Source organism: Fusarium fujikuroi, chromosome FFUJ_chr03 (genome assembly GCF_900079805.1).
Source record: "Fusarium fujikuroi IMI 58289 draft genome, chromosome FFUJ_chr03".
NCBI classification, from domain to species: Eukaryota; Fungi; Ascomycota; class Sordariomycetes; order Hypocreales; family Nectriaceae; genus Fusarium; species Fusarium fujikuroi.
In genome coordinates this window covers 1,007,445-1,023,538 of record NC_036624.1, presented here as the reverse complement: position 1 = coordinate 1,023,538, position 16,094 = coordinate 1,007,445, and the positions used below count along the sequence as shown (strand labels likewise).

At 49.9% G+C, this 16,094-nt stretch overlaps 7 protein-coding genes; 4 read left to right on the top strand and 3 right to left on the bottom strand.

The window, feature by feature from the left end:
- Positions 1-305: 305 nt before the first annotated feature.
- Positions 306-2,721, bottom strand: FFUJ_02447 (uncharacterized protein; the record flags this gene model as incomplete). XM_023574178.1 has 2 exons in its annotated part: positions 306-545; positions 598-2,721. The coding sequence occupies 2 exons, from the start codon at positions 2,719-2,721 to the stop codon at positions 306-308; spliced, it is 2,364 nt and encodes a 787-aa protein (XP_023427581.1).
- A 959-nt stretch (positions 2,722-3,680) lies between these two features.
- On the top strand, positions 3,681-4,639 carry FFUJ_02446 (probable uracil phosphoribosyltransferase FUR1; the record flags this gene model as incomplete). XM_023574177.1 has 5 exons in its annotated part: positions 3,681-3,832; positions 3,888-4,246; positions 4,309-4,463; positions 4,522-4,538; positions 4,588-4,639. 5 exons carry the CDS (start codon positions 3,681-3,683, stop codon positions 4,637-4,639), a joined length of 735 nt encoding a protein of 244 aa, XP_023428774.1.
- A 114-nt stretch (positions 4,640-4,753) lies between these two features.
- FFUJ_02445 (ELF1-like protein) lies at positions 4,754-5,317 on the bottom strand (the record flags this gene model as incomplete). XM_023574176.1 has 4 exons in its annotated part: positions 4,754-4,881; positions 4,937-4,984; positions 5,044-5,182; positions 5,273-5,317. The coding sequence occupies 4 exons, from the start codon at positions 5,315-5,317 to the stop codon at positions 4,754-4,756; spliced, it is 360 nt and encodes a 119-aa protein (XP_023427580.1).
- A 1,373-nt stretch (positions 5,318-6,690) lies between these two features.
- Positions 6,691-9,222, top strand: FFUJ_02444 (related to bifunctional GTP cyclohydrolase II/3, 4-dihydroxy-2butanone-4-phosphate synthase; the record flags this gene model as incomplete). XM_023574175.1 has 17 exons in its annotated part: positions 6,691-6,983; positions 7,041-7,167; positions 7,237-7,245; positions 7,298-7,422; positions 7,475-7,614; positions 7,667-7,710; positions 7,766-7,803; positions 7,852-7,921; positions 7,971-8,010; positions 8,061-8,116; positions 8,163-8,288; positions 8,339-8,471; positions 8,622-8,784; positions 8,839-8,868; positions 8,927-9,012; positions 9,088-9,157; positions 9,210-9,222. 17 exons carry the CDS (start codon positions 6,691-6,693, stop codon positions 9,220-9,222), a joined length of 1,563 nt encoding a protein of 520 aa, XP_023428773.1.
- Positions 9,223-11,690: 2,468 nt separating this feature from the next.
- Positions 11,691-12,185, top strand: FFUJ_02443 (uncharacterized protein; the record flags this gene model as incomplete). XM_023574174.1 has 2 exons in its annotated part: positions 11,691-12,054; positions 12,106-12,185. The coding sequence occupies 2 exons, from the start codon at positions 11,691-11,693 to the stop codon at positions 12,183-12,185; spliced, it is 444 nt and encodes a 147-aa protein (XP_023427579.1).
- Positions 12,186-13,365: 1,180 nt separating this feature from the next.
- On the top strand, positions 13,366-14,380 carry FFUJ_02442 (probable ribosomal protein 10, cytosolic; the record flags this gene model as incomplete). XM_023574172.1 has 5 exons in its annotated part: positions 13,366-13,379; positions 13,441-13,525; positions 13,581-13,606; positions 13,678-14,179; positions 14,237-14,380. The coding sequence occupies 5 exons, from the start codon at positions 13,366-13,368 to the stop codon at positions 14,378-14,380; spliced, it is 771 nt and encodes a 256-aa protein (XP_023428772.1).
- Positions 14,381-14,687: 307 nt separating this feature from the next.
- Positions 14,688-15,984, bottom strand: FFUJ_02441 (related to alpha/beta hydrolase; the record flags this gene model as incomplete). XM_023574171.1 has 5 exons in its annotated part: positions 14,688-14,752; positions 14,938-15,443; positions 15,490-15,614; positions 15,672-15,711; positions 15,740-15,984. The coding sequence occupies 5 exons, from the start codon at positions 15,982-15,984 to the stop codon at positions 14,688-14,690; spliced, it is 981 nt and encodes a 326-aa protein (XP_023427578.1).
- Between the last annotated feature and the right edge of the window lie 110 nt (positions 15,985-16,094).

Sequence of the window (16,094 nt, the reverse complement as noted above, 5' to 3'; positions counted from 1 at the left end):
TCTTCCTCACTTGGTGCATATGCACTAAATCACACCGGGAATAATTCTACCAACAGCCCCAGATCATGCATTTGTCACACGAGTATGAGCGAATCTCAGTATCAGTATCAGCAAATATGGTCTTTCTAGTGACCTGGTATCGATTCTTCTTCTCATCTATACACTCTCTCGCTAGCAAATATGCCCAGAAGTGGCTGTAGTCCATCCGTCATACAAAGTAAAAGGGAAAAAAAAGGGAGTCATACTCAGAACATTGCCCCAAAAACATTCCCTAGCTCAAGTCATGTCCATGCGTATATAATCAACTATTGTCGTCGCAGTCGTTGTAATTCGTTGACGAGCCCTTCCAGCTCCGTCACCTTGTTGTCCACTGATCTATACATTCCGATGAATTCCTTGATCGATCCAATAAGACCTGGGAGTCCCTCGCTTCCCGCTTGCTCCTTAAGTCGTTGCCGGGCTGCGTCTTCCAGAGACAAGTAGCCTAGCAAGACGGAAAGGTAGCCAAATGCCACGCTCAGCTTTGATTTCTCTACAGAATCGGCCTATAGCATCATTGTTAGTTTCAGATATGTCAGCACCATCGAGCAAACTTACCTCTAGCATCAAGGCCTGGTTCTGTAGGTATACCTTCACCAGGCCGTCCAGCTGCGCCCCGGTGATGTTCTCACGGGCGGGGGCGCAGTGCTCTAGTATATTGATCGTCATACCGAGCACTAGAAGGAGCCCGTCATAAGTCTCCTCCTTCAGACGTCGGTTACTCATAGCGTCCAGGGCCGATTTGAAGCCAGATAGAATGCATTTCGATAGACTCGACAGCAGGATCACATCACTAAAGGCCGCCGCACCGTGAGTCGTGTTGGACATGTTGATCGAGAGCTTGAGAATCGCTACTTCGATGTTTCCGAGCTTATCTGGCCATTGCTGGAGGCTGTTCTCGAGAATACGCGCCACTTGATGCGATTGCTGCGCAATCCATGTGAATTCATTGGCATCGTTCATCGCCAGTCCTGATTGTGACTCCAGTATTGATATAATAAGAGCAGTCGCTGCATCGGTTCTAGGGTTTGTACTCGTACAATGGGATAGGACGGTCTCAAGATCGTCCTCCACGTCCTTGACAACTACTGATGAGTGCATCGCATCGATTCGTTGGCACACAACGTTCAGCAGTTGAAGTGCAAGAGTTTGAGGAGAGAGTTTCTCGGGGCGACGGCCATGCCAAATATTCATCTTCCTGAGCGTAGTCTTGACCTCGCTCAGAGAGGCTCTCGTTGTCTTGGCGAGCCTCAGTCTCCCTGACGCAAGTTCGTCAATGTCTTCAGGCACCCGTAAAAGGACAGAGAGCATTTGTCCCAGTCCATCATCAACAAGCTGTTGCAAGAGGTGGGCTGCAGGACTGAAATGGAGAAACGAGACAAGAACGGCTGATAAGGCGAATCCGCAAATGATATCCTGTTCTTGACCAATATTTGCTGCGACTTTATCGCGAGTTGCGTGATCCCGGAATTGGCTGATAAAGTCCTTGTTTTGTAGCTTCTGAGAAAGCTCCAGGAGTGCCCCTCTCCTCAATGAAGATGAAGAGCTTCCAGGGGTTCCTATCCGAGCAAGCAGGTCCTCCATCTCATCGGCAAAGCGATTGTTGGCTCCAGCTCTCCGTAGTTCATGAACGCTCTTGATAGCAGGTCGTGTACCTCCGTCTCCGTCGGCATCATCTGAGTCGTCCATGGCAAATGGGTCGGCGTTGGTGGGTTCGGGGGGCGTAGCGAGAAGCGCATCCAGCTCTTCTTCCACCGTCATGGGCTTTTCCTGGCTGGGCTCACTGAGCTTCGAGGAAGACTCAGTCAGGATGGATCGAGATTGGCCATATGTGAACTTGACTCTTCGACTTTTGAGTGCAACCGTAGTGCGGTTTCTGGGTCGTATGGTAGAGTCTTGGGAATGATTTTGGGAGTTGTTTTGTGATTGTTGAGAGGGAGTCGCACCTCCACTATCTGTACCGCTATTCAGGGGCAATTGTGATTTGGGCTTCTCTTCTTCGGAAGCCGAGTCTTCCGACCCTGAACTTTCTGCCCGCTGAGCCGCCAACCTGTCAATCAATCGCGGTCGTCGTTTCTTCGGTCTCGGTGATTCGTCATCGCGGTCCTTAGCCGTTGATTGCGCCGCACTTGAGCTGAGTTTTGAGGTTGGAATATCTGATTTGCTTCGAGGGAGGGGTCTAGATCGAACATTCGAACCTTTTGGACTCTTCTTTGAAACTGGTAGTTGGGGAGGAGGAGCGCTGGCTTTGGTCTCATTTTCGGAGGCTCCAGCTACAGGTCGCTTTGGTAGTGTAGTCGCAGACTTCATTTGTTTCGGAGCAGTAGGTTTTGTTTCTGCTTCAATTGGTTCAGAAGGCGCAGCTTCTATGCGCTTTCTTTTTCTCGTGTCCGTCGCATCGCGTGGTTTTGGTTTCTGATCGTCTCCGGCTTTCGCGCGAGCGGGTTCATCGGGTCGCCTCTCAACAACGTGTTTTGGAGTTGGCTCCGATGTCGATCTCGGTAGCGACGGTTTTGATGGCTTCGCGGCAGAGGCGGCAGAATCAGGGCGGCTGCTCGGTGCAGTGAACGACTCGGTGGGTTTGAATGGCATCGCGTCGCGCATGAAGCGCTTGCGCACAGGTTTGCCATACGTCATCACCTTGCGCGGGACTGACGCGGTCGAGCTGTTTCGTGACGCCATAGTGTGCTCAAGTTCTATGAGCAGAACGCGACGGTTGGAGTGGTAGGTTTATATCATATAATGAGGTTGTTGGAAGTTGAAGGGGTAAGATAAGATGACGATTCAGATGGTTGTGGTAAGTCGCACCCGTTCTCAACACGCCAACAAATGGAAGAGACAAAGAATGCGGCGCGTTGTCACGGATGTAGTTGAAAAATAAAGGACGATAAAAGGAAAACGAGCACAATAGATGAATAATAAAACTGAAGATCTTTCACATTGAATCACTGTCAGGGTGGATGGATTGATCAATGAAACGTTGAAAGGCTAGACTGCGGCTACAGTGCCGTGTTTAGCATAAAAGCTTAGGTCACATTTCGGCTGTCAATAGAGAGAGCTAAAAACAGAAACACGTTCAATAAAAGAATATTAGTAATAAAGAACAATTAAGGTAAATTAATTGCATACGGTGCTTTTTTGGTAAATGGCTTCTAATGCGCCACTTCTATTGTTCTCATCTCATCTCCATTCTCTAGGTATACCATTAGATATCCATTCTCATCTCCACTGTTGCTATCATGAATCCACGCCCATGCCACTGTCATGCAGTGACTAGAGTGAGTGCGGTCTCCTCCGGTTTTGTGAGTATCGTAGGGTAGGGTCTAGGCGCCGCCGGCCGATTTGCATCCCCGTTTTAAGCATATGCAAGACCAATACGATTGAGCATAGCAAGCGGGCAATGCAGGGCTACTGACTTGTCTTATCCTCGAGAGCTCTAGTTGATGCCGAGCTCTTCTCTCCGCCTTTCAATTCATTCAATCTTATACCTAAACCTCTTTCATTTTGCTCTTCAACCTTTTTCTAGGTTATACCTACGATTATACTCCGCTCGCCCACTTGGAAATATCTGAGCTTTACTTCAACCCCGCCATCACCGCTGACTTCTTACACCACCTCAAACACTAACAACAGCAGCTAACATGGCGGACAAGACTCAAGATACTCACACGACACCCGTCGGTCCCTCGTACCGCGCTCACCAGCAGAAGCCCAGTGCCACCGTCTCTGTCGATGTCAAGCTAGACAATGTCCATGTTCTATCGCAGACCCCTCAGCTCATTGCCCTACTGTCGTATGTCCACCTCCCTAATTGGGCCACCCAAACCTCGGAGCTGAGAATTGTCCAGGAAAATTCGTAGCAAGGAGACCGAGAGAGCAGACTTCATCTTCTACTCCAACCGAATCATTCGATTGCTAGTTGAGGAGGGTCTCAACCACTTGCCTGTCATTGAGCACACTGTCACTACACCCATTGGCCGAAATTACAATGGTCTCATGTTCCAGGGCAAGATCTGCGGAGTGTCCATCATGAGAGCTGGTGAGGCTATGGAGCAGGGTCTTCGTGACTGCTGCCGCTCTGTTCGTATTGGAAAGATCTTGATCCAGCGTGACGAGGAGACGGCCCAGCCCAAGCTGTTCTACGATAAGCTGCCCGAGGATATTGCTGACCGATGGGTGCTTCTTTTGGATCCTATGTTTGCTACTGGTACGACGATATCCCATTTCACATGTCTTTCGTGTCGCAATCCGTCTAACGCTGATATACAGGTGGCTCTGCTACCATGGCAGTTCAGGTCCTCAAGGCCAGGGGCGTTCCTGAGGAGCACATCCTGTTCCTCAACTTGATTGCAAGCCCTGAGGGTGTCAAGAACTTCTCCGCCAAGTTCCCCCGCTTGAGGGTCGTGACGGCTTTCATCGATGAGGTTTGTCACACCGCCTGCATACACCGTCCCAACGTATTGGCTAACCGGACATTTCTAGGGTCTCGACGAGAAGAAGTATGGAAGCTCAACTCCGACGACACATGATGTGCTGACCAATCAACAGTTATATCGTTCCTGGCTTGGGAGACTTTGGAGACAGATTTTACACCATCTGAGAAAGGAATCATCGCAAAGGTTATATATCCCGAGTCGTAGGCGCATAGAAAGGGGTCGTCGAGTCATGGGTGTAACAAGTCTTGGTATTGATACAAGGCGCATAAAAGAAACGATTAATAGTCATCCTCTCCGTAGTGCTCGTCGTCGTCTTCATCGACCGCCGTTCGGTTACCTCGTCCAGCTCCTGCTCGAGATGTGCCAGTATAGCCAGGCTCCGCGTTGTCCTCTTTGGCGACGGCGTCTACAAGTTGTTAGAGATTGTCGATGGAGTCGTAGAAGGGATATTGTAGACTGACCTGCTGCGTCAACCCATTCACCGTAAACGTCAACCGCCGCAGACAGATCTGTCGCAAAGTTAGCACCCGATGCGCCGGAGGCAAAGGAGAGTCCGTGGATGCCGTACAGTTGACCGCGCATTGGAACTTTTGCCCACAGACACGGCAGTCGAGTTGTCCGACACCCGCCTTCTTGTCGAGCTTGACCGAAACCGAGTTTTCGTGGTTACAGAAGAGGCATGCGAAAGTGGTAGGAAGGGGATCTTTCTGGATTAGTGTGAGCGCAAAAGCCCCAGGGCCCCCCTAAGACAGAGAATACGAAAATGAAATGACAAGGGATCGGCTTGGAAGACGGACCTTCTTGGGCCCCATGGGCTTGCTTGAGGACTTGCGCTTGCCCATGATGTCTGTAAGTTCCGCAATTCGTGCGCGACCGGAACGAGAAGAGACGCGAAACGGGGGGAAAAAGATGATAGTGAATTTGCTGATGTCAAGCTTTGGGCTAGACTAGGCAGCCCAGGGCAGTCGCAGGAAACAAGGTGCCAGTCAGGGATGTTTCGTTTGGTTCGTTATCTTATCAGCAAGAGAAACTCTGTTTGTCGCATTGCACGTGCTCACTGTCTAACAAGCGGGTTTGGGCTCTGTTAGTGCGGCAGTTGGACGGTAGGCGTGTTTCTAGTGCATGCATCAAGCGGGGAGACAAGCCCGATTGCCCCGCCCCCGCCTCCCGGCGACCTCCGTGATTCTATATGTGAACGCCGGATTCCGCGAAGACGATCCTTATCGGACTAGAAGAATGAGGATAAGAGGATAAGCTTGGAGAGCATTGATATCAGGATTGCATGGGTTAATTTAGAGGGTCGTTTGTTCGTTGATGCCGTATCAATGGATGGATGCGTGTTGGGTGTGTGACCATTGACAGACAAAGACAAGTGAGTAAACGAGGAAACAGTCAGAGACATGAGCAAACAACCAAACTCAAACAAACCAACCAATGGCTAGAGAGACAACCTCACTAAAAACGGAAGCATCTTCCTTGCATATTCTCCTGACCATCACCTTCTACACCGTCACCTTGACCTTCACCTTGAGTTTGGGCACTGACGACTAAACGCAGGGGGATTCCCCTCCGATTTGGCGGGGTAGCTCCCCTGGCCTGGCCGGTGGGGATTGAGGCTTGAGACTTTTGAACGTGCCGTCTTATCATGTGGTCTCTTATCAGCGAATCGTGAACTGTCAATTCCATGCTGATAGACACAGGTCAGTCACTGGCTATCATGACTGCTCCTTGTTGGGAGAGCTCCCCTCTCTTCTCTCATTTACTTGACTTGGTAGCTAGCCCGATTACGGCGGCCCGTTACATGAAAGTTATGATTGTATAGGGGCCTCTCCCGTTGATCTGCTGACCTTGGAAGGTGACACATGAGGCTAGAGTAGCACAGTTAGGGTGATACGGATCTTGATATCTGCAATTTATGTGCTATCTGAAGTCCTTGGAGGTTGGGGATGTGCTACAGCTCCCCCTGTTCATGACGACCCCGTTCCAAGGCATGTGTCACCATGGATGGCTTTCTCCGACCGCTCTTCCTGTTGTTCCGGTCACTCTCCATGTTTTTCTTTTCCTTTCTTTCTGAAAAGTAAACTCTTCTTCTCTTTCTTTTCTTGAACTGTATCATATCGACTCCTCTGCGACACATATCGCAACCTCACATTCGCAACACAGTCTACCCTAGAGATCCGCACTCAACCCCACGGCTACGTCTACCGCCATCACTATGGCCTCTGACGATCAGCAATCCAGCATGCTGGAAGCTCTACAGGAGATTCAGCGCACGCAGGCTCTTCTAGTGAACGCGGTCGAATCGCTTTCTGGTAGATCGATCGAAGAATCAGGTGGAGATGCTGGCAAGAACACCATCCTTGAGCCAGGTTCTCGTGAAGATGACAATGAGGGTGGAACGCCTTCAGTAGAAGTTCCTGCTGCCTCTGGAGACAAATTGAAAGCTCCTGCGCTTCCCTCACCCGACCAGCGCCAGCAGCAAGGATTCACATCGCGTATTATTCTGACGTGAGGATTCCTGTGTACAAGCTCCACTAACACCGTTCGCTCACACAAGGTAACTAGGACTTACCCCAAGCAGATTGGAATTAATCCTTTGCCCATGGAATGGGGGAATCAAGACCCTGTTAAGCGTGGCCCTATCGTAGTTTCAAGGGCTGCTTCTACTATTCGACGTCGTAATGGTTCGTCTGTCCGTCCGTCCGTGTCTGTGATGCATGTGTGTTAGTTAGTGTTACTGACTTTCGTAACTTGCGTTTAGCCGTTGGAGGTTTGTTATGTCCCCCTTACTGATGTATCCGTTCGTTAACCGTGTTGTCTAGCCCAGTGAGTTATCAATCACCGTTCAATTCGAGAGAAACTACGCTAAACAAGTGGTTAGTGGTGGTTCGTACTCGATCTACTATGCCCTCGCCGTCGCCAGTAACGAATTGAACGCCGACCACCGGTATGTCCTTTGTATCCAATCCGAAAATCCATAACTAACGGTGCCTTCACAGTCCCGACTTCACCAACACCGAGCCGGCCGCGAACATTGGCCCTTTCCCTCAATGGGGAGACCCCAAGAAGATTGTTGCCATGGACCCCTGGGGACATCTCGCTCCTTGGCTGTTCAAGGACACCATCGAGAAGGACAACGGTATGGATTGTGATACCAACTGATAAAACGGTGTTACTGACGGCTTCATTAGTCGATATTCGACCGACCATTGCCATCACCAAGGCTCATATGAAGGTCAGTGTTTGGATCGACTAGCAGATGAAATAGCTGTCGCTAACCTTCTTATCAGCTTCCTGAACTTGCCGAGAGTGTCAAGGCTGGCAGACTGTAAGTTCGCTCTTCTGTTGTTCTCGTAATACAAGCTGACCTTTGTAGGGTACCCGATGGCAAGGTTTGCCTGAATGATCAGGGTGAACTGGCAGTGACCAAGTTTGCCGTTGAACCAGTATGTCCCCAACACAAGCAGTCAAAACAAGTCTAACTTCACCCTCTAGGTCTGGTACCTCCCCGGTGTGGCAGAGCGATTCGGAATTGGTAAGTATACAGTCGTTGCTTAATGTGGTATAACAACTAACATGACAAAGACGAGGCCACCCTACGACGTTCCCTGTTTGAGCACACAGGAGGAAGCTACCCGGAGGTAAGTAAGCTTTGTGCCGGAAGATCTCACTGCTAACACATTCAAGCTTATCACCCGCGGAGACATCAAAGTATTCCTTCCTCCAATTGGCGGTCTCACCGTGTACTGCTTCGGAGATCCAGCCAAGATGTCGGATGAGTCGGTTCGACTGTCTCTGCGAATCCACGACGAGGTATGATTCCCCGACTTTGTGTAAGACCTCGAACTCACCGTGTTCTGCAGTGCAACGGTAGCGACGTGTTCGGATCTGATATCTGTACTTGCCGTCCTTACTTGATCTTTGGTATCGAGGAAGCTGTCAAAGAGGCTCAGAATGGTGGCAGTGGTGTTGTCATCTACTTCAGAAAGGAAGGCCGTGCGTTGGGAGAGGTCACCAAGGTAAGCGTTACCTGATCACAACTCACAGAAGCAAATCTAACTATTTTCCCAGTATTGTAAGGAAGAAATCCCTCAAGATTCGGAGAAGCAGCCGTCGCGCAGATCTGGGGTACTAATTCTGGGGTAGTGGTCTACAACGCCCGTAAACGCGGAGCCGATCGCGCATCAGACTATTTCAAGAGGACCGAGAACATTGCAGGTGTCAAGGACATGCGATTCCAGGCTCTCATGCCGGATATCCTGCACTGGCTGGGCATCAAGAAGATTGACAGGATGCTTAGCATGAGCAAGTGAGCGCCTGAGAGTCGAACACGTTGAGGAATTGACAGCTGACATATCTCTAGCATGAAGCATGATGCGATTGTCGGACAAGGGTAAGCTGATGATGAGCCGGTCTTGTTAATTTTTGATGCGAGATTAATATGATTTCAGAATCCCTATCCATGAGAGGGTTGAGCTTCCAGAAGAACTGATACCCGCTGACTCGCGAGTCGAAATTGACGCCAAGATTACAGCTGGTAAGTGAAATGAGAGCCGGCAGACGAGATGAGGCCCCAGCTCTATAATCAAGGCGGACACTAACGGAGATGAAGGCTATTTTACCACTGGCAAACGTATGACTACCGAAGAGCTCCAGGCGGTCCAGGGAAGAATATGGGAAGAGTGAGTGCTATCCAATCCGACTGTTGGGAGCAAAGACTGATGATTGTGGCAGCTTCGATCATTAAACGAAACCGGATAGATACGGGCTCGAGCTGTATGTACATACAGCAGGGACGTGGCGTATAGGCCCGCGGGGTGCGTCAGCAGCTTCCCAAGTTTGCAGGTTACTGCAGGTCGGTCTGAGCCGTTTTGCGTGGGGGAAGGATGATGATTGCTCAGAATCCATACGATGGCGACGATGCCACGGTACCATTCATCCGTGGTGTTGGGGCTGAGTGTCCCGAACGAGGTACCCGGTCAAGGTGGCAGGTCATACAGGGCAGTTGATGGGTTGGATAGAGTGAGAGAAGACCGTTGGGAGCATCCGTTTTCGAGTTTAAGCGCGTCTAGGAGGGAGTTGCTAGCAAGGTTGTGCATGCTGTAGAGGTTGCGAGATTTGAAGATGTAGAGTGACTGACACCGGATAGTGAGTGGAACTCGGAATGGAAGCCTACCCTACCCTACTAACGTTAGTAAGGGGATGATGGGCCAGGATAGATAGTACCGAATGAATTGAATATCCACCTTTCGAGGCCCGTCCGTAGGTTGTTCCTAATGGAATCGGTGAGGCGGTCACAAGTCACAAGGACCGTTTTTAATGAGTTGTAATTGCATATTTTTCTGACTCCGACACCGTATCCGACTAAAGGAGCATTTACCGAACACCGATACAACCTTAACCTTGCACGGTACAGTATGATAAGGCACCCATGTATGATTGTATGTGTGAGAATGGAGTCGCTTCTGTCTATGTCTGTACACGTGTAGAGCACGTCTTGTGGTCACGAGCATGAGCATGAGCCAAGGGCAAGGGGTCGGGTCAGTCAAATACGATGTGAGGCACGAGGCGGAAGAGATTAATACCCAAGGTACCATAGATAACTCAGTCGCCTTGAACTGAATTAACTCTGTTGCTATCAAAAGAAAACCTCCGAAGGTTGCTTACCCCGGCCCGAGAAGACGATCAACGATCCATCACCATGCTATGCTATGCTATGCTGCCATGCCGTGCCATGCCATGCAGTTCCATGTTGTGCCATGTTTATTGCCGAACTGGGTGGATTAATTGCCCCAGGTGATTAACGTGTACATCAATGATCTTGGCCATGGTTCATTCATGTTCATCAGGTACGAGGCCATCCATAGGTGATGGTCAAGGTAATGATTGTCTAACAGAATGCTCATCACGGTGAACGATTTTCCGTTTCTAAATGGCATCGCATCACACACCCATCATTCTGCTTGCTTGTAACCCAACCCACATCCAAAGATCCAGCCCCCATCCAGAAACGCTCTCGACTATACACCATCAGGAGGGAGACCGATACGCTAGAGAGCCTTGGCCTAACGGATGGCTTTTCGTTCTAGTCAACTTAGTATCCAAGCGAGGGTTGGTAAATAGTGTCATGGACGCGTATTTTCGATCATATCGAGTTCACTCAGATGCAATGCCAATCCTCAAGTTTGATCCCATTCCAAGGAAAACAAACAATACAGCGTTTCGTCTTCCTAAGCGGTATGCATCTTGACGACCTGTTGGGTAGCAATGCGACAGTAGCTCCGACAGGTATTCCCATAATTTTGCCTTACCGCCAGAAGTGCCCTAGGTCTACCCATTCCACTATCCACGTTCCGCCGGGCCCGAATAGACGAGTGCCTCAGCAGGGCGAGTCATCACTGGTGTTACAGGCTTGGAGACCCCCGCATATGCCTGCACGGGAAACCCGCCTGCAGTCCCCGGGGCCCGCGTCCCTAGCCAAAAAGGCCCAGGGGGACAAAGACCAGGATTCTGGGCCATACACCAGGAGACACGCACCAAAACCAGCGAGTGGAAGATGGGTTGGTGTTGGCAACCAGATGCAGCGATGAGCCGACAAGTGGCAAGCAGACGAAAAAAAAAAGACTCTTTTACTATTCTGAGAGTCTGAGCCTGGTCTGGTACCTGGACCGCGGCCTTTTTCGATCACGAATCGAGGACCCCATCGTTGCGTGATGCCAAAGAGTCTAACCTCTGAATGGCCGAATACTGCGCGTAGCGAGAGGCTCCCTGTACAAGATCGTGATGGTACCTGTACCGAGAGAGAGAGAGGCTCGGAGAGGGAGCGGTACCCATGTCGGCCAACTCCAAAGCTTGTTGTTACTGTAATGATGACTTGCTGTGCAGCGAAGCGCACACGCACGCACACGTCCCCAATGCAATGGCACCCTTGTTTATTACCTTACTTAGCTTACCCGCCTGGTCTAACCGCAGCTGTGGTAGCTCTACCACATGTACACGAGGAGGTGGTTGAGGTGTGTGGATGTGGATGTGGATGCCTTGATATTTGTCTCTATGTACATACATATTCGAGCTACTGCCAGCTCTTCCCATCCATCCAAAGTCTCTTTCACTTTCTTGTTATTCTTCTCAAATGTGAAACCATCCTTCCAACTTACCTATTTTAATGCACATACAACTTTCAGCCTTCAGCAATCAACACATCTGATATACACAATGGCCTCTTACATACGAGACAGTCGAAGTTCGGTGAGAGCTCATAGGCGAGACTCGTCGTCATCATCATCCTCAAACACAAACTCCAACCGCACAAGACCACGACTTCTTCGCTCTAGTGCAACGGAACCTTCAATTACTGCTTCAAATGCCATCAGAGGTTCATTCGCTGGCCCTGGTTCACCACAAAGAGCAACTGATCTCCTCAACCGTGTTGCCGTCTACTCGCCATCTCCAGAAGCCTCGACTCCAGGTTCAGTCTCACGCCACGCTGACCCCATCTCAATCTGCCGTGATGACCGAGAGCATTCGCCCTCCAGCAGCCCAGGAAGCCAATCCGTCGTGATGGTCGACTCACCATCTGGTACGTCTAACATCAACGTCTGTACACCAGTTGATACTAACATCAATCAAGGTTATTACTTTAGCTTTCCTAGCTTTGAGGAATGGAACAGGGACAGCCAAGAGGATATGAACAAGGACTCAGATGACTGAGGTGCGACGGGAAAGAGGGTGAGGAGCCAAATGGCCTCGAACCGAAAAAGGAAAACAACATTACTACGACAGAGCGACATCAATAGTCGCTCATCCAGCACGGCCACACTCTCAACGAGATAACAGAGGCCTGCGCTGACGGCTCAAAGAGGAGCAAGTGACAGCGAGGCCATTGGAACCAAGGGATCAGAAACGCATCATCGGCCAACAACCACAGACACAAACACACCGGGCTTTTACCAATATGAGGCTGGAATAAATGAGGCTGTGGCTGGCTGATTGCGCCCTAGGACTAGGCTGGGTGGATAAAGGTGGAAGGCTTCTTGGTAGAAGAGAAGCGGACACTGAAAACGAGCTGTACACGATGAATGAATGAATAAGGAATAGCTGCACCTTTTAGAAAGGTGGAGTGGAAGGGGGACCAACTACAGAACAGAATGGTCTGGGTGAATCTCAGGACCCATTCATTGACAGAAAGCAAGACTCTCAGATCCATCCAGTTGGACGAGCTCTGCTAGAACACAAAGAAAACAGATAAAAATTATATACATCTATCTCCCTGAAACATACCATAATTCATAAGTTGTAATAAATCTTGGTTATCAAATGTGATGAAACAGCATAACCTATGACATACTTTGGCTGTCGGTTCCTTGAATAGAGACTCAGATGACAGCATCCATCGTAAGCAGAGGGTCTTGGTAGGACAAGAGTTGTCCGTCCATGCGGGCCAAGGTAGACCTCAGGAGGCAAGAAAATAGCGAACCTAGCTATAAGGTGTCAAAATAAACTTGGCAAAAGTTATCCTAATCTCAGGCTATGTTACCTAAGTCTTTTTGTTACCTAGGATCGAGGACCTGTATTTTCTTTCCTCCCTAGGTAGACTCGAAAAGAGACTATTGTGGCTGTGGCTGGCTGGGCTGTGGCTAGCTTCAAGTATGTGCCCTCTAGCAGGGAAATTTCAAACGGAAGGCACGTGATGTGGTCGCTCTTGCCCTCCGATCCATTATTTTTCGATCCCACAAAGCTTTAGCGCCGGAAGAACAATTGGACCGCGACTTTTCGATCAATCCGTCGCTTAACCTAAGCTGCTGCACACAAAGATTGAAATTATTTCGCCCCTCCAACCACTCTCTCACCAGTACCATCTCTCCAACGGTTCACACACAAGCCAGCAAACATGGCGGTTGGAAAGTGAGCATCACCCACGACGACAAGCTTGCGATGAATACAATGGGCTTACGCGTTATTTCAGGAACAAGAGACTCTCCAAGGGCAAGAAGGGCCTCAAGAAGAAGACGGTCGACCCCTTCTCCCGAAAGGACTGGTACTCAATCAAGGTTGGTTATCTCGAAACGCGCACGACATCAACTCCTGGCTAACTCGTTTTTCAAGGCCCCTAACCCCTTCAACGTTCGAGAGTGAGTGACGACCGCGCGACGAATCTTCAAAAAAAAGTTTGTGAGATATGGAAGATTAACAAATTTTGCAGTGTCGGCAAGACCCTCGTGAACCGAACCACCGGTCTCAAGAACGCCAACGACGCTCTCAAGGGCCGTATCCTCGAGGTCTCTCTCGCCGATCTCCAGAAGGATGAGGACCACTCTTTCCGCAAGGTCCGCCTCCGTGTCGACGAGGTCCAGGGCAAGAACTGCTTGACTGCTTTCCACGGCCTCGACTTCACCTCCGACAAGCTCCGATCCCTGGTGCGAAAGTGGCAGACCCTCATTGAGGCCAACGTCACTGTCAAGACTACCGACGATTACCTCATCCGCCTCTTCGCCATCGCTTTCACCAAGCGACGACCCAACCAGGTCAAGAAGACCACCTACGCTGCCTCTTCTCAGATTCGGGCTATCCGACGCAAGATGACCGACATCATCCAGCGTGAGGCCTCAAGCTGCACCCTCACCCAGCTTACCTCCAAGCTCATTCCCGAGGTCATTGGCCGCGAGATTGAGAAGTCCACCCAGGGCATCTACCCTCTCCAGAACGTGAGTAGAATCATTGTCCTCGGTCACGCATGAATCTGAAGGTCTAACAATTCCCAGGTCCACATCCGAAAGGTTAAGCTGCTCAAGGCCCCCAAGTTCGACCTTGGTGCCTTGATGGCTCTGCACGGCGAGTCTGGTACTGATGACCAGGGCCAGAAGGTTGAGCGGGAGTTCAAGGAGCGTGTCCTGGAGGAGGTTTAAAAGGATTATTTTGGCAGGTTGGCGCGGGGTAGGCAATAGGGGCCTCGCGGCTAATAAACTCATCCCTACCAAATTGTTTCGGTCATCGCAAATGGCGTAGCATCACAAGAGGAGCTCCGGGGATTGGGTTCATGTTCCTTTGAATGAATGGTATAAAAAAACGTTCGGTCAACACGGCGAATGATTTATGACGTGTGACTTGCTTGTTACGACATTGGCTGCTGTGGTGACTTGACGCTGGTCGTGCGGGACGTTTTGAGATGAGAGCCGTAGAAGAATTCTAAGCTGATACCCTATCTACCCAGCATTACAGTTCCACTCCAAGGTGCTCAATATTGTGTGCATGAATTCTAATATTCAGTGTATCTCTATCTATTGAACATAGAGTAATAATACAGAGGCGATGAAAATGTTGTCCAGCATTCGCCCCAAATAGTGGGACAAGACCCATGATGCTCAATTCACCTGCGTCACTCGGACTTTTGAAGAAACTCAACGACAGCTGTCGATTATTAGTGCCTATCCAAAAACTCTGGGCCCATCAATCGGGCACTCACCTTGTCTGAACGCCTCAGGTTGCTCTGAAATGAGCCAGTGACCAGCATCGATATCAACAAGTCGAAACTTGGGGAAGAATTGGCCAATCAGAGGTAGCACGTCGTCGGGGACGTACTTGCTCTGGGTACCTCGAACGAACAGAGCCGGTTTCACAAATCGGACCTCATTGGGGTTCTTGTAAGGAAAATCTCCGAGGTTGTCCAGTGCCTTACCAAGGGTGTCGAGAGGGATGCGGAACTTGCGCACCTTTTCGCCCTCAGGGAGGTACATGTTGCCGAGAAGAAATTGTCGAATGGGAAGAGACTCCTCATACTCGCTGAGGATCTTGTCGGCTTCGGCCTGGCGTGTGACACCGGCTTCCTGGATCTTCTTCATAGCGCGGACATACTTGGGGAAGTCTCTGCTGAGTGAGACGTCCACCGGGGCATTGTCGACGGAAACGATGTCGGCCACAAGTTCAGGAGAGCGCAGTGCAAGGGCCATTGAGGTTTTGGCTCCCCTGGATCTGTCAGTTTGTTCGTGTTGGCTACTGTGAAGTATCGGCTACTGACATTGAGTGTCCAATGAGAGTTGTTTCCTTCAAACCATGCCCCTCGATGAATTCAGCTACGTCCTGGGCCATGGCACTATAATCATGTTTGTTGCTGTGAGGTGACTCGCCATGGTTTCTGAGATCCTGTGAACTGGTATTGAGTTTCTATCAACCTTTCAGAACTGTTGACCGTTTACTTACTAAAGCATATACATATCTTCCTAAGTCTCGGGCCAAAGCTCTGTTTTCACATTAGTTCCAACTCTCACATACCAGAAGAAAGATAAACCCACTTGCTAATGGCTCGGTTATTCTTCTTTGATCCGAAAAGTCCGTGGAGGAACAAAATTGGAGAGTTCCTCTTGTCATATTTTGGTTGTGAGGGTTCATGCAAATCGTAAACCAATGGCCCAACAGCTTGAGAGTAAAATCTCGTTCTTGGAGCTGCAGCCCGTAGGCCCTGGCGCCCAACCACCGGGATTGCCGTCGTAGCTATCCTTCGTAAAGACAACATGGTTTCTCACACGGCAAATCTTGAAGTTGTTGAGCAAAGAGCCAATTACGTAGATCTTAAAATTGCCATTTTGGGTAAAGCTAGGTCGATTCGCACCGTTTTACTGCATA